The sequence below is a fragment of the Diaporthe batatas genome (genome assembly GCF_019321695.1).
Source record: "Diaporthe batatas strain CRI 302-4 chromosome Unknown Contig00013, whole genome shotgun sequence".
Taxonomy (NCBI): Eukaryota; Fungi; Ascomycota; class Sordariomycetes; order Diaporthales; family Diaporthaceae; genus Diaporthe; species Diaporthe batatas.
Genome location: NW_025408560.1, coordinates 2,014,045 through 2,029,181, shown reverse-complemented (window position 1 = coordinate 2,029,181; position 15,137 = coordinate 2,014,045). Strand labels below are relative to the sequence as shown.

The following is a 15,137-nucleotide window of genomic DNA, read 5'->3' as shown; positions in this document are numbered from 1 at the left end:
CACATTCATTCTCTCTTTTTTTATTGTCTTTCGCTTCACAACAACAACATGTTTTTATATACAAGTTTCCTTGCCGTGACCCTGGTGGCTACCGCGGCCGCACAGGTGCAGTTCCTCGGAGTCGCCATAGCAGGCGGTGACTTCGGCTGCCAGATAGACGGCACATGTCCGACGGGATCGACACAGCTGCCCCTCGGCAGCAACGGCGGAGGGGGCGATGGCCCGGGGCAGATGCAGCACTGGTCCTCCCTGGACAAACCACTCAATCTGTTCCGGCTGCCCGTCTCGTGGCAGTTCCTGGTCAACAACCAGCTTGGCGGTGACCTCGACCCCAACAACGCCGGCAAGTATGACAAGCTTGTGCAAGCTTGTCTCAGCACTGGGGCGCACTGTATGATTGACATACACAATTTTGCGCGGTGGAATGGCGGCATCATCGGGCAGGGTGGGCCGACCGACGACCAGTTCGTCGCGCTGTGGACGCAGCTGGCGACCAAGTATGCCGACCAGGACCGGATGGTCTTTGAGCTGATGAACGAGCCGCACGATCTGGATATCAATGTCTGGGCTGCGACCTGCCAGAAGGTGGTGGCGGGAATCAGGGGCGCCGGCGCAACTAGTCAGATGATTCTGCTCCCTGGCACGAACTTCGACAGCGCCGCGACTTTGGTGTCGAGCGGGAGCGCTGCGGCGCTGATGAACGTGACGAACCCGGATGGGACGACGGATAATCTGCTGTTAGACATCCACAAGTACCTGGATGAAGACAACTCTGGGACGCACAAGACTTGCACGACGGACAATGTCGATGCATTCACCACCGTGGCGGAGTTTCTGAGGTCGACAGGCCGGAAGGGCATCGTCAGTGAGACTGGAGCATCAAGCGATGCCACAGTAAGTATCATAATACCCTCCAGGAAGCATCGAGAGATGCATCCTATCCTGAACAACTAGATTCTGACCACATCCCTGCCAACAGTGCTTCACAGACTTCTGCTCACAAAACAGCTTCATCAACCAAAACTCAGACGTCTTCATGGGCCTCGTCGGCTGGGCCGCCGGCAGCTTCGACACCAGCTACATCCTGAGCCTCACGCCGTCGAAGCAGAACAACCAGCTCGTCGAGAACCAGCTCATGCAGCAGTGCATGATAGAGAAGTGGGTGGCCACCGCCGGCAGCCCACCAAGCGCATCATCCGCCGCCGTCGCGGCGCCGGCCCCTCCCGCCTCAGCGTCGCGGGTGACGGTAACGAGCGTGCCGATCATCATGACCACGGTGCACCCGCTCCCGACGAGCATTCCGTTCCAGAAGTCAGTCGGTGACATGACGTACACCATGACTATGTCGATGGTGACGGGGACTGGCGGCGGGGAGGGGGAGGGCGAGGGCTTGCTCACGGCTTCGGGAAGCCCGACTCTTCCTGATGTGGCGACACCCACTGGTAAACAAGCCGGCGGCCTCGAGACGGCTACTGGCAGTCCGAATGGGACGGCCAAAGCAACCTCGCCGTCTGGACCTAGCGGTGTTGTTACGGCTTCGAATGCCCATGGCGATGTGCGGATTTCTTTCTGGCCGACGATTCTCTCAGCGGGCATTGGAATCGTTTTTGTTGTCTAAGGGCTTCGGCCTAGTGGTTCTCTTCTATGATGCTGGAGCAAATTTGTGATACCCCTTTTTTCTCTTATTTTTCTTTTCACGATGGCCTGCACGGTCTACAATATGGCCTGTCGATCGTGTTCATTCATGAACATATCACGAGGTACGCGTAAATAGTGGATTTCAGCAAATTCGAGAGCAGTTATTGTGCAGTGACAGCTATCATTGTGTCTTTGTCAGTGTATTCTAAGGGAGATGGCTCGTCAGCGATCATGCGGGTATTTCATATTCACGCTTGCCTTCCGTACAAAAAAGAACCACAATTGCATCCTGAGTAAGGCCCAGTGCGTCTTGTGCCTGAATACAGGCTGTCCGTAGCGCCGATAAAGTAGCAGCGCCACACGGGCCGGGCTGTAAGCCCATGCTCGACAGTTCACCCACAGCTGCGTGCGCCTCCTCCTCCGTGACGGTGACATCAGCGTCAACCCCGGACTTGAGTGTTTGCCAGGCCGTGGATGATAGTGTGCCGCAGTTCATACCACACATGATAGAGTCCCCGGTCTCTACCGTGGTCATCTCGCCTGACTCCAGCGACGCCCTCAGGCATGCGGCTGTCGTGGGCTCGACTGTCATGACGGAGGCTCGGGATGAGTGGCCATTAGGAAACGCCTTGTAGTGTTGAGTGACTGCGTGGGCGATGGACCCCACGCCCACGGGGATGAAAGCGTGCGTGGCCGCTTTCCCGACGGTGGCTTCTTTAATCTGTAGGTCGGATTCGTTGAGCATGGTGCTGTACCCTTCCACGACCCACTGATATCATGTCAGTCAGAAGGCTCTAGTCAGGACATCGAGTTACCACATACACTAGGAAATGCTGTGTATCCTTCCCAGCCCATATCCATAGCCAAGATTGCGAGGTCATTCCTCTCTGCTTCCGCCCGAGCTGCAGCAACACCATCATCGTAGCTACCATCCACAACCAACAGCTCAGCGCCCTCTGACCTTATCCGCGCCCTGGTCGTCTCAGGCATGAAGCTTGGAACATAGATCGCCGCAGGTACCCCGATATACTTTGCCATTCGAGCGACCGCCCTACCCCAGTTCCCTTCGGTGCAGCTCACCAGGCTCAGCTCCTCAGCCCTCGCCATGCTTCCCAGGCGCGCCCAGAACTGGCTTCCACGGTTGTCTTCCATGAAGGCCGCCGGTTCTAGCCGTAGCCTGTCTGTGAGGGCCCGGTATACCGCCCATGATGCGCCCAGAACCTTGAAAGACGGCAGTCCAAAGCGGTTGGACTCGTCTTTGACAAAGACATGGCCGAGCTGTAGCTCCTTAGCAACCTGTGGGAGTGAATGTAGTGGTGTCTGCTCGTAGTGAGGCAAGTTCTGGTGGAACGCAAGTACTTGCGACGCCGCGGAGGAACTCGGGCCGTCGACAACAACCCCCTTCGCCGACTTGTTGATGAATGTGTGGCTCATATTGGATGAGCTGCAACACGTTTCGTGATATATGATATGTTTGCCGCCGCAGTCATGTGTGATCAGATAGCTTCTAATGACAGGAAGTAACATGAGATGCAGTGATATTGCTTCCAGTCTCTTTTGAGTCAGGGTGGTCAACCCTGACCCAGCTTTGCGGGGCCGAGCGCCGAGCGCCGAGCGGTAAAGGAGCTTGGATCGAAGTCTCCTATGAGGACGACGGCTACTTGGTAGTATGGGGTGAAGCAGAGAATAGACTAAAATTATGGAAAGAGGAACCTAGGAGATCTATTCATCAAGGAAGCATCCATGGATCCGAGCGGCGGATCGGCAGCGGCCAAGCTTCGAGGCCGGGCCGGGGAATGGGGCTCGGTGGGAGGGTCAGCCGGTAGCCGGAAATTACCTAGGGTGGCTGGGCAAGCTTATAACAAGTACCTGGGCACACACGTTAAGATTGTGATTCGCCCTGTTATCGTCTCAGCAGCAGAGCAGATCTACATGATAACCTTATAAGTTACTTAGGTAGTTGAGGCGAGGCTGCTAAGCTACTCAGTCTATTAAAACCCACACTGTCAGTGGTTAGGTAGGTAGAAGGCGGGCAAGGGGAAGGCACGTATAAGCAAGTATCTAGGGGTAGACTATAGGGGTCTAGAGTGATAAATATAAAAAAAGTTAAAAATAGTGAATAACTTAATACACTCACCCTACTTCTTAAAAGCCACTCTTACTCTCACCCTCTTACTTTCTTTAAATTATAATAACTATTAGTTTATAAATTTAATAAATTTAATAAGTTTAATAAATTTAATAAATTTAATAAATATTTTATATATTTTAAATATTCTATTTATTTTAATATTATTTAAAAGAATAAAAGATAAAAGAAAAGAGAGAAAGAAAGAAAGAAAGAAAGAAAGAAAGAAAGAAAGAAAGAAAGAAAGAAAGAAAGAAAGAAAGAAAGAAAGAAAGAAAGAAAGAAAGAAAGAAAGAAAGAAAGAAAACAAATTAAATAAAAAAGATTAATTTAATAAATTAAAAATATTTTAAAAATATAAAAATATAAATAAAAATATAAAAAAGAAATAAATAAAAGTATAAATAAAATTATAAATGAAAATTATAAATAAAAATATAAATAAAAAATATAAATAAAAAATATAAATAAAATATATAAATAAAAAATTTAAATAAAAAATATAAATAAAAGATATAAATAAGAAATATAAATAAAAAATATAAATAAAAAATATAAATAAAAAATATAACTTCTTAAAAGTTTAAACTAAAGACTTTAAAGTAGAGATAGTTAGTAGAAGGGGTAAGGTAGGTGAATTAATGTTTTAAACTTTTTTTATATTTATCACTCTAGACCGCTCTAGTAGATACACATATATTAGTTGTCTCTACTTATTGCATATCACAAGACGCACCACACTATCCCATCAAGACTCCCGCGCAAGTTGAGCCAGCCACGTCTCCATATCAGCCACGATGCGGTCCCCGAGCGCGTCTTCAACAGCACAATCAGGCCAGCTAGCACCAACACTCATGCCCCTACCGAAGACACTGACTGGTGAGAATCCGATAGCTGCGGAAGGGACCTCGGTGCTGAGGCCAAATCGGGCTCGACTGATGGAACACTTCTCCCCGGCATCAGGGTTGCTGCTGCTGCTATCGCCGCCGACGGCCCCCGCTGTTGATAAACTGGGGTCGATCACACCGATATTTGTAACCAGCCATGTGAATTGGCGCTTCTTCTTCGCCATAGCACTCATCGTCTGCTGCCAGTCTGCGACGTACTTAAACAGCCCAACCAGATCATCTCGTAGCCCGCTTTGTAGTTTTTGTACTATCTCGGCCCGGTTTTGTGCAGCTATAGCCCAAAGTTCGCTCTGGAGCTCAGCAGAGAGATCCATGCCTTTGCCATCGCTGGCAGAGGCTGGGAACTTGGAGCGGATCCGTGCCGTGAGATCTGTATCCCATCTGTGGAGACACTGCGTCACATAGTTGCTAACTGCTCTGTCTGACCGAATCCAAGGTGCACTCTGTGGGGCCGGAGGGAGATTCCGGCGGTGGTCCACTATAGTAGAGCTTTGAAATCCTGGCGCAGCCGCGCGGTCCAGGCGCAAGGAGAAGGCGATGAGAACTAACCCATTTATCAAGCCCGTGATAGTAGTCTTGTTTCGTCGACACCTGCAGCAAATCGAATCAGTGACCAAAAAGACAACATGAGTAAGTCTCCCGAGTGGAAGCGATCACAAGGTGACCACGGCCAGCCTCGTGGGATTGGTGGGAAAGTATATCTATCCAAAGACACTCACAGGGCTAAAATTGCAGACAAGGATGCTTGGTCAACCCAGAAATCCCGGTATTGAGTCTTATACGGGGTTGGGCGGATCGGGCACCACGCTGCCCAAGTTATATCGCGATTCAAGAATTGCGGCCGTAAGTCGTCCCAAAGGGCCTTGCCGAGGACCTTCACACGTACTGGTAGACCCGCCACGGCCTCGATAGGACTAGGCAGCAAGAGGGGGTCCTGGGCCAGTTTGAGGATGTTGCCATCCAAGCCCGATAAGGTCTGACTGTGTACTCTGTTAGGATCATTGAGAGCCGTGATGAAGTCTTCGTGAAACACTTTAGCACCCATCGCGTCAAACCAAGGGTGATTCCATGTAAGCATGACTTCCATAGAAGGGATGGAAGTATCTCCCTGCCGAATAATGGTGACCTTCCATCCCGGCTGCATGCTGGAAAGGTCTGGAAAACGCTCATCCAGCTGGGTGCTGAAGGTGCCCCTAGCCATGCTCTCAAAGTCGTTTCCCATCACGTCAACCCATATGATATGCTGTTTCAGGTCGAGACTCTTCAGCTGAATCCAAGAGGGAGTCTTGGAAGAAGAATCTATTATGCTGACTTGCAGCATCGGGTGTCTCATGATCGTATCCGCGACAGCAATCCTCACTGCATTCTCCAGCTGGTCTTGTGACTCTGCTAGTCGATGAGGGATTTCATAACGACAAGACAGGATGGTACCGCGATACTGATCCAATTGATACATTGCCAGTTGGTACGTCTCACTAAACAATTGTTACTTGGTCAGCATAATAGAGATATCAATGGGGCAGTGGCGGGAACAGGTAAAGCTGACTTGATTCCCAGTTTACGAAGCACGACGGGCTTCGCCTCACTTTCCTGGCCACGTTCCACTGCCATAGCTGGGTGCTGATACGTATAGTCAGGATGGGATGGAACTGGTGAGCAGTTCATTTGTTCGTACGTCAAGATAAACTTGTATCAGCTGCCGTCCTGGTAACCTCATTTGCCTTCGTTTGTGACTGAAGATGCGAGAATGAAGTTGTCCCCATCACGCGATAATGAGAGGAGCGAGACGGTTGGTTCTTCGCGCTTCCAGGGGCTGGCTATGGCCCGTGCCAAGCCAATCGGCGTCGACCTTGTTGTCGTTGGTGCTGGTCGGGCTATTTTAGAGGATCCTTCGGGCATAAATTCACCAGCGCTCGGGTGTCTTTTTGAGATTGCATTGGCCGTGTTGCTATTGTCTCACAGTGGAATACTGATATAGGGCTAGTTTCGCTTCTATTCCACATACGTCCTAGGACATACATGGCCCCTTCGTATTGTGGTAAACGCTCAAGACCAACTCGTGGCAGATTTATCAATCTATGCGACTGAGTGCTCAAATCTGATTTCGGATTTCTATTATCCTCCGAAACTTATCAATTATGGACACCAGGCAAGTTGCCGATCACTCACCTACCGTGTTTCTCCCCGAGTTATATCGCCTCTGAAGGACGTGGTTAGGGTGAACTAGGTTGAAGACGCGTAAGATCCAAGCAGGAAGATGCTGATTCAGTAGTCTCACTGAGCTTGCTCCAGGGCAGCTTTTGCAATGTGAATTTCAGAGAAAAGATCGACGGATTTCTTCGGATGTCGTCATACTTTTACTCCATATCTGGGTACCTACTTAAGTAGGTATGTAATGTGAAGGCCTATCGCGGGCCTTCGTCGGTGAGCTGCTGCAAAGGTGGAGTCGACCGACAACGTCCCCGGGCCGTCCTAGGGGTGGAATACTCGGCCCAGATGCACTCAACTTTACTTAACACAAAGACAGAGGTTGGAGGCCAGAAGCGATCCAGAACAATCAAGATGAATGTTTCATTCCTGGCCTCGTCTCGAACTTGAGGTCATCCACCACATATTAGCGAGAAGGCTCGCTTAGCTACGGAAAAACGTTCCTCAGGCTTGAGCTGAATGTTGACTCGCTCCGGCCACTGAAGTATGCTTCCTGCTACTGCCGTGGCAGTGCCCCAAAAATAAGAGACCCGTGGCAACCGGCGTCGCCCTCCTGTGTTGCCGATGCTAGCGGATGCAGGTTCATTGAGCAGAATACACAAGTATGTATCCATGCTGGTGGTCTGTGAGGGAACAGCCCGTGGGGTCGAAACGGGATGCAGGGTATTGGTTAGTGGACACGCGTATCCGTATAGAGCACATGCAGCGGCCCATGCTATAAATAGGGGATGTTGCGCGTCGAAAGCCGTGTGCCCCATCGAACTCCCATGTTGCACCCCAGTTCTTGGCACGACTCATTCACCCCCTTCCCCTTGACTGTGATGTGGATCAGATAAATTCTGAACCGGTTCGTCTACCTCGGCCGCTCGGCACCAACGCTGACCTCCAAAGTTTGGTTCATAGACACATGGATTGATCCGCCGATTCTGAACTAGGCGCCCCACCCATTTTGACCATGTCGGAGCCTGGGACATCAGACCCGACGCCGCCCGGGCGGACGGTAATGCGCAGGCCGCACAGGAAAGCGAGGACAGGGTGTACGCTCTGCAAGCGTCGTCGTGTCAAGGCAAGCAGCAGCCCACCAGTGAAGGGCCAACTTCAAGGACCTGTCTCTAATGGCGAAGTCTTAGTGTGGAGAGGAGAAGCCACAGTGCGCAAATTGCCAGGCTCACAACGCCGAGTGTGTATATGAGGCCGTCACGTCTCGGCGTATGACGTCCAAGGCCGCCGCACAAGGCCCAACGCCGAGCATTCCGGGAGTGCCGGGTACTCCGATGTTCACCTTGGAACACATGGAATTGCTGCACCACTACACCGCGTCGACATCACTGACACTTTCCTCAAATGCACCGGCCATGCAGGTGTGGCAAGACCGCGTCCCTCGCATCGCACTGCGAACAGATTACGTCTTGCACGCGTTGCTGGCAGTTTCCGCGCTCCATCTGTCCCACCTACGACCGCATGCCAGAATGTCTTATTGGGCCACAGGTGTCAAGCTCTACCATGGGGCGCTCAGCAAGGCACAGCTTGAGATGGAGAATGTCACGGAAGAGAACTGCACAGCAGTCTATGTATTCTCAACCCTGACTGGCTTCTATTCACTGGCCCAGAATGGAGAGCTTGCCTCCCGCTCAGAACAAACGGAAGACGCCGATGACGATGAGGAGGACCTCCTCAGCTGGGTGTTCTTGTTCAGGGGCATCAAGACGCTAATCATGTTACCTCACCTAGTCATCTTACACCAGGGAGAACTGGCACCTATGTTTGAACAGGGCTTAATACGCGCTCTGAAGACCCGTTCTTGTCCAACATGCGATCCAGAAAGCATCTTGGAATTGCTGCGGGACATAGTCACCGATCCTGCGGAGCAGGTGATCTACACTGATGCCATCCAGCATCTGCAAAAGTCCTTTCACAACGTCTTCGGGCGGTCTTCAGAAGCTGTGGTTGAGACAACCGACGTATTTGTCTGGCTCTTTGACGTTTCTGAGGAATACATGGACCGACTGAGAAGACATGAAGGACCTGCGGTGGCCATATTTATTTGTTACTCGCTTCTCGTTAGCCAGTTACGAGGGGTGTGGTGGGCAAAGGGTTGGGGCGAGTGGATATCGGCCCGCCTGCGCCGCGGACTGCCCGACCTGGAACGATCCTTTTCGGGCAGACTCATGGATCTGCTTACTGCAGCCATTGATTACCAGCGCAGGCATGATGAAGATGTCACAATGACCAACCAGGTAACTCATCCGCTGACTCCAGGCGATTCTGAGTACCACGCTGGTAGTTAGAAGTGGTTCAGTTCGCTACAGCCCCATACAAGACCGACATCGGTCTCGGATCGATATCGTGCCGTCTCGTGCCGGACTTACAGAAACTTCCTAAACGGTCGGTACGGTGTTTCTGTTGAGGTCGAACTTACACTTAAAACAATGGGGGTATCATAAGGAACTACTGGAAGATGGACAAATAGGAGCAACAGCATATAATAAGAACTCAACCCCACTTGGAGCTAGAGGTCAGTTTTGTCTCCATGCCGCGGTGGAATGCATATTGACACAGTCCTTTGACAGAGTTCGTCCCAGTGCCGCTATACATACCTATGTAGGTACATTGCCTGCAGTGCGGCACTGGCTTTAGTATGTCGCTGCAACGAGAACTTGGATTGTATAATACACTTTTTAGGTAATTCGCAGGCCGGTTGAAGATCACATTCTTGGAGTGCTACAGAATAATATTTGCACTCTAACCAGGTTTATGCTGATCTTATGAACGAAACGCCTTATCCAGTTACAATGCCCATTGACAAATAAGATGCTTGGTGGTCTCTCTGAGGGGTAGATGCAAGATGACGAAGGCTGAATATTTCTATTAACTATCGCAAGCAGCAATAGCCACATCCCAAAAGTTCAAAATTCAAGTGAGGAGATTGTGTCTAAGAACATGTAACGCAATTGCCTGAACTATTATAATTCTAGGGGCAACGAGCGTATGTTCAATTATTTATTCTATAGCACCATATGAAGGCGCCATCCATGTCCCCAGACGTATGGGGAATAGAAGCGAAACCAGTTTATTCTAGAGATCGAATATTCGCACCCACCAAAACGGAGGGTATACCCAAGCCCCAAGGGACAACCTCTCATGGGACAACCTCTCATAGGACAACCTCCTATGGGATGACCTCCTATGGACAACCTCCTACGGGATGACCTCCTATGGACAACCTCCTATGGAACACAACCTCCTATAGGACAACCTCCTATAGGACAACCTCCTATAGGACAACCTCCTCTAGGACAACCTCTTCTACTAGTAGGACAACCTCCTATAGGACAACCTCCTATAGGATAACCTCCTATATGACACCTACGAGATAATTACTTGTAGCTTGGTGCAAACTAAGCACTTTGAACTCTGAGTTTCCTGGTATGGGTGTACCCTCCGTTTTGGCGGGTGCGAATATCCGATCTCTTATTCTATAGGCAAGCACCGCTGGAAAGACTCACAGAGAAGCGGCCGCACTAACGGGCCTAATCAAGTGCGTTGGCTTTACCTCTCTAAATGCGTCATAATATTTGTAACTTTTCCAAACTCTAGTACTGTTCTCTTTAAGCTTGAGTGACTGTACATTATCTTTTTCTTTTCCGTTTTGTGTGCAAGTGTGCAAAGTTTATCAGCAAATAAACATTGAGTCCACAGTTCTTCTGGATTTGAATACTGAGATATTTGTTATTCTCGCCCGCCCAGTCCACCAGATATGCGAGGCGTGCACCCTGTCGATACTGCGCAGCTACCATCTCGTCTTCCAACTAAACATCTTGTCTTCCAACTAACCATCTCATCTTCCAACTAACCATCTCATCTTCCAACTAACCATCTATCCCATGTGCCTTTCACAAAACTCCTCTGCAAATGTTTCGGGCTAAGCCACACTTCTGCTGGCTATAGATATTCTTGAATCATGGTCACCAGCCGCCAGCTCACTAGCTGGTACCTCATTGACAGTCATCTCAGGGAGCATGCCATTGTCAGCCTCAGAAGGCGCATTTGATGCGTCCATTTCGTACAATTGCCTTGGTGGAAGGTGTTCTGAATGAAGCTGCGGCTTATCCCATGTCTTGCGGGCTATATCGCCATCCAGGTCTTTCTGTTCTGCCCTGCGCCTGTAGCGGCGTCGGTATACGAACATACCGACGATGATGAAGCATATCAAAGCGATTCCGCCAATTATTGGCCCGGCAATCCAGGCAATGCTTCTCCCGGTGTCAGAGCCCTCTAAAACAACGCAAGTCAGTATCTAAGTAGCATGTTAACCTAAATAATGACATACCTGCAGTCAAAGTATTACTAGGGGAAGGCAGCTCGGATCCAGAGCTACTCGTACTGGAACTCGCTAGTGAAGTAGGTGGAGCAAGGGTGGTAGGTGTGGCCCGGAGCTGATTAATTTGCTCTTGTAGCGTATTCATTTGCGACGAGTAGGTGGATGGAATAGCACCTGTGAACCAGCTAGGCAGAGAAGTCGCTTCCAGGGCTGCATAGATTAAACTCGTAGCGTCCCCAGTCACACTCGCGGCTTCGGCTGATAAGCTGATGGAGTGCGCGAGCTCGTTGAAGACAGAAGTAGGTATATAGCTTGAAATCATCGAGCTAACAGACTGGTGAAATGAATATTTTGGAAGTGTGGACCAGGCTAAAATTGGTGCATACAATGTCTGAACGGATGATACACCGCCAAGCGTCTGCACTGCTTTGATTGTAGTAGGTGTGAAGGTTGTGAACGTTATGAGCCACGACACGTCGATAGTAGGACTAGGGAGTGTGTCCTCGAGTTGACAAAATTGGAGATATGGCGCCAGGTTGGAGTCAATTGAGGTTCGATCAGTCCCATTGTTAACCTCAAAACAGGTATTACACCCTGCAACATAATTCTGAAAAGCGCTGTTTGAATCACAAAGGCTCGGTAATTGACCCCTAGTTTGGGCTTCGAGTATCGCATCATCTGTAGTCATTTTAGACAGGTCAATCCTGAGTCATTGCTACCTACAGAAAAGACTTACTGCAAACTTCAGAGCATTCGTCCGGTGAACCACTGATGGTTTCTTGACGAGGCTTCGAGAATCGGGGTACCAGCCACATAATCATATGCCTCGAGGGAGAATTTCGCACAGGTTTGTGGATGTCGTTACTAAGTTGGAAGAAATCACGGCTGGATGAAAAAAGCGGGGACGCAACAGATATACACCTGGCTTAGGGCCAAGCTGGATGCAAAGTTGTGTGACAACCGCTTGACAGAGTCGAGAATCGAGGGTTTCTTGGTGGTTTTGTTTGGGCAGGTCAGCACAGAACTGCATATCTGGCTGCAGGCCTTACTAAGTATTGGTTACAAAGGATGATCCGGGACGCGAGATCTACGACCCGCATGGATATGGTGGCTTTAGAGGCTCACACGGCTGCATCTTTCGAGAGGAAACCTGTGCACAGCAGAAGCCATAACACTTGGCGCGGTCAAGAAACGCAGCAGGCACTGTACGAGGCTGTAGGACTTTGATGTACCGGAACATGCTCTAGAATTATAGTACAACAGTTACATGAATATTTACCTCCCGACTATTATAACACGATTTATAAACTCGAAAGTGACACGGTATCATTACCCACACCAAGGTAGCTTTCAGTTTCAGAGAAAGCTCCGAGATGTAGGCTTGATAAAACGTCTTTTGCTCACCTGGGGACATCAAATGGGGGACAGTGCTGCGCCCAAGGTAAGGCGGCTTCTTATCTAACTCCCCTTCCTCAAAATCATGGCCTGCTTGGTGTCTTGTATCGTTACATGGAAGAACGACTATTTAGCCTGATCAGCCTGTGTATGGTTCTGCCTGTTTAGTTGGGGCAGCGCTGGCCTCTTACTCAACGACTAACCTAACCAAGCAGGAATTGCTACGCTGACCACCTGCAATCTAAATTACAATTTGAATAGCAATCAGGCGCATTGCTCTGCCGGCCGGTACTAGCAGAGTAGACTACGTATTCGGGTTCCCGGACACCCCTGGTAGCCGGATACACTTTTTGGTAAGATTCCACCAGAACCATAAATCTTTTATAAGTACCTAGGTAGTTCCACAAGGCACGGTGCGGCGCAGTCGCTGTTGGCAACCGAAACCGAGAAGAGCACCAGTTCAAATGGTTGGAGTCAATCCGTCACCCGCTTTCTTGGAAACCTAGAGCCGAAGTCCAGAAGCGCTCCCCAATCCTTGGGAATCTAGCCAACGCCCGCAACATCAACTCGAGATGCCGCCGCCTGACAAAGGGATTCGTGTCGCTATCGCCGGTGGTGGTCTAGCAGGCGCCACGCTTTTCTACGCCCTCCGCCAACACCGCCACCTAGACGTGCACATCTTTGAAGCCGCCCCCGAATTCAGGGAGGCCGGAGCCAGTGTTGGGATTCACCACAATGCTTTCAAGGCGCTCGAGCTCATCTCCCCTGATGCCGTGGCCCGTATCGAGGCCGCAGGCGCCTTCAAACTGAACGGATTCACTGCGTCCATGGCAGTCGGAGACGACCAGGGTCGCACCATCGCCCGGGTGGGCGAAGACGGGGGAAGATGCGTCGAACACATCTTGAGGAGTGTTTCCCGAGCAGCATTTCTGAGACTCCTCCTGGCGGATGCTCCCCCAGAGCAGATGCATACATCCAAACAACTTGAAGCTTTTCAGACTAGGGCCGACGGTTCCTTGGAGTTACAGTTGTACGTGTACTGGGTTTTTCTACACATACATATATGTCCTGCAGGACCCGGGCCCGCACATCCGATGTGCGGATCGTGATAAAAGTGCTTACACTCGTCTCCTGCGACTTTGGTCGCTACACACTGATTCCATAGTTCCTCGCACCTCGAGAACTTGAGCACGTAACTAATTCCATCCCAGCGCGGACAAAACAGCACATGAATGTGACATCCTGGTCGGTGCCGATGGCATCCGCAGCACCATTCGCAAATTGATGTTCGGGCCTGATGATCCATGTGCCCACCCGTATAAAACAAGCTGGTGGAATCTGTTCAGCATCAAGCCCTACGTGGAGGCTCAACAGCTGCTAGACATCCATGATAATTGGCAGCGCTTATGGGTCGGCGATGGCGCGGCCTCGATGTATTCGATCTTCGACGGAGGTGAGGCGGTAGTCTTGCTGCTTGCTTGTCAAGATCAAAATCCCGTCGACGCATATACTCGTCCTGTGTCTGCCGATGAAATAAGACAAATTTGCCACGACTGGCCACCACGTTTGTTGGAAGCCATTGAGGCGGTATGTGCACCCGGCTCCTCGCACCTGCAATATCGAGGGTTTGCTCACAAATACATGCAATCACTAGTTCTTTTGTGAGAAATCTGAACAAACCGCGTTATACCTTTGGGAACATGCGGTCCCAGCTCCTACATATTGTGCCGGGGCTGTGTGTCTGCTAGGTGACGCTGCTCATGCCACTACACCGTGGTAAGTGCTACATACTCACCTGTTGTTCGCATACTGGGGTTGCTGGCAATGGAATCTAACAGAACAATTTTAGGCTGGGGTCTGGCGCCGGCATGGCGATCGAAGACGCGCTCATCCTTTCCACACTGCTTGGCCAGACAAAGACACCTCATGAAGCACTGTACGCCCTCAAAATCTATGATAGCGCGCGCCGGCCGCGAACCCAGCGTGTTGTAAAGGCGAGCCACGATCAAGGGCTTATTTGGACCGGCCGAGGCAGCGAAACTGGTCTAGATCCGACCAAATTAGAGGGGGACTTTCCTCGGGGGTGGGACTTCATTCACTTTTTCGATGTCGAGGCCCACCGCGACGAGGCTTTGAAAACTCTGAATGAGAGCTTGAGATTCCAAGGTCGGCCAAGCGACTAAATGCCTAGAGAGATGCTTCTACTTCAAGAGTAGCCGTCGAGATCTAGCCTCGTGTTTCGCTTGCCATTTTCCAAAGCTTCTCGGATGTCTGCTGCGCTACGCAAGTCGAGTCCTCACAGGAACGCTTCTGTCGTGCCCGGGAGCGGTTGGTAAATTACCAGCACATGTTAAGTAACAGTATCTAGCTAGGTTTTTGGATTGCTGTATTAGTTTCTCCGGCAATGATATCCTGTGGGTTGGTAATGCTATGCATATATTTCTCCGCTCTGATTGCCGACCTTGCAACTCGACCAGACGCGAAAGACGACTTGTCCGCGCCATCTGGGTCCCGGACTGGGAACCTCTCTCCTTTCCAT

General features: G+C 50.4%; 4 protein-coding genes across 4 annotated transcripts; 2 read left to right on the top strand and 2 right to left on the bottom strand.

The window, feature by feature from the left end:
• Positions 1-48: 48 nt before the first annotated feature.
• KVR01_010145 (uncharacterized protein) lies at positions 49-1,618 on the top strand (the record flags this gene model as incomplete). The annotated part of the gene is made up of 2 exons (XM_044790611.1): positions 49-894; positions 980-1,618. The coding sequence occupies 2 exons, from the start codon at positions 49-51 to the stop codon at positions 1,616-1,618; spliced, it is 1,485 nt and encodes a 494-aa protein (XP_044640304.1).
• Positions 1,619-1,799: 181 nt separating this feature from the next.
• KVR01_010305 (uncharacterized protein) lies at positions 1,800-3,336 on the bottom strand. Its single transcript, XM_044786912.1, has 2 exons — positions 2,461-3,336; positions 1,800-2,407 (listed from the first exon to the last, which is right to left on the bottom strand). Exons 1-2 carry the CDS (start codon positions 3,163-3,165, stop codon positions 1,868-1,870), a joined length of 1,245 nt encoding a protein of 414 aa, XP_044640464.1. The 5' UTR covers positions 3,166-3,336; the 3' UTR covers positions 1,800-1,867.
• Positions 3,337-4,514: 1,178 nt separating this feature from the next.
• KVR01_010215 (uncharacterized protein) lies at positions 4,515-6,130 on the bottom strand (the record flags this gene model as incomplete). The annotated part of the gene is made up of 2 exons (XM_044784289.1): positions 4,515-5,265; positions 5,394-6,130. 2 exons carry the CDS (start codon positions 6,128-6,130, stop codon positions 4,515-4,517), a joined length of 1,488 nt encoding a protein of 495 aa, XP_044640374.1.
• Positions 6,131-7,650: 1,520 nt separating this feature from the next.
• On the top strand, positions 7,651-9,755 carry KVR01_010262 (uncharacterized protein). The gene is made up of 4 exons (XM_044789751.1): positions 7,651-7,729; positions 7,818-7,948; positions 8,013-9,397; positions 9,453-9,755. Exons 2-3 carry the CDS (start codon positions 7,838-7,840, stop codon positions 9,168-9,170), a joined length of 1,269 nt encoding a protein of 422 aa, XP_044640421.1. The 5' UTR covers positions 7,651-7,729; positions 7,818-7,837; the 3' UTR covers positions 9,171-9,397; positions 9,453-9,755.
• Positions 9,756-15,137: the final 5,382 nt, after the last annotated feature.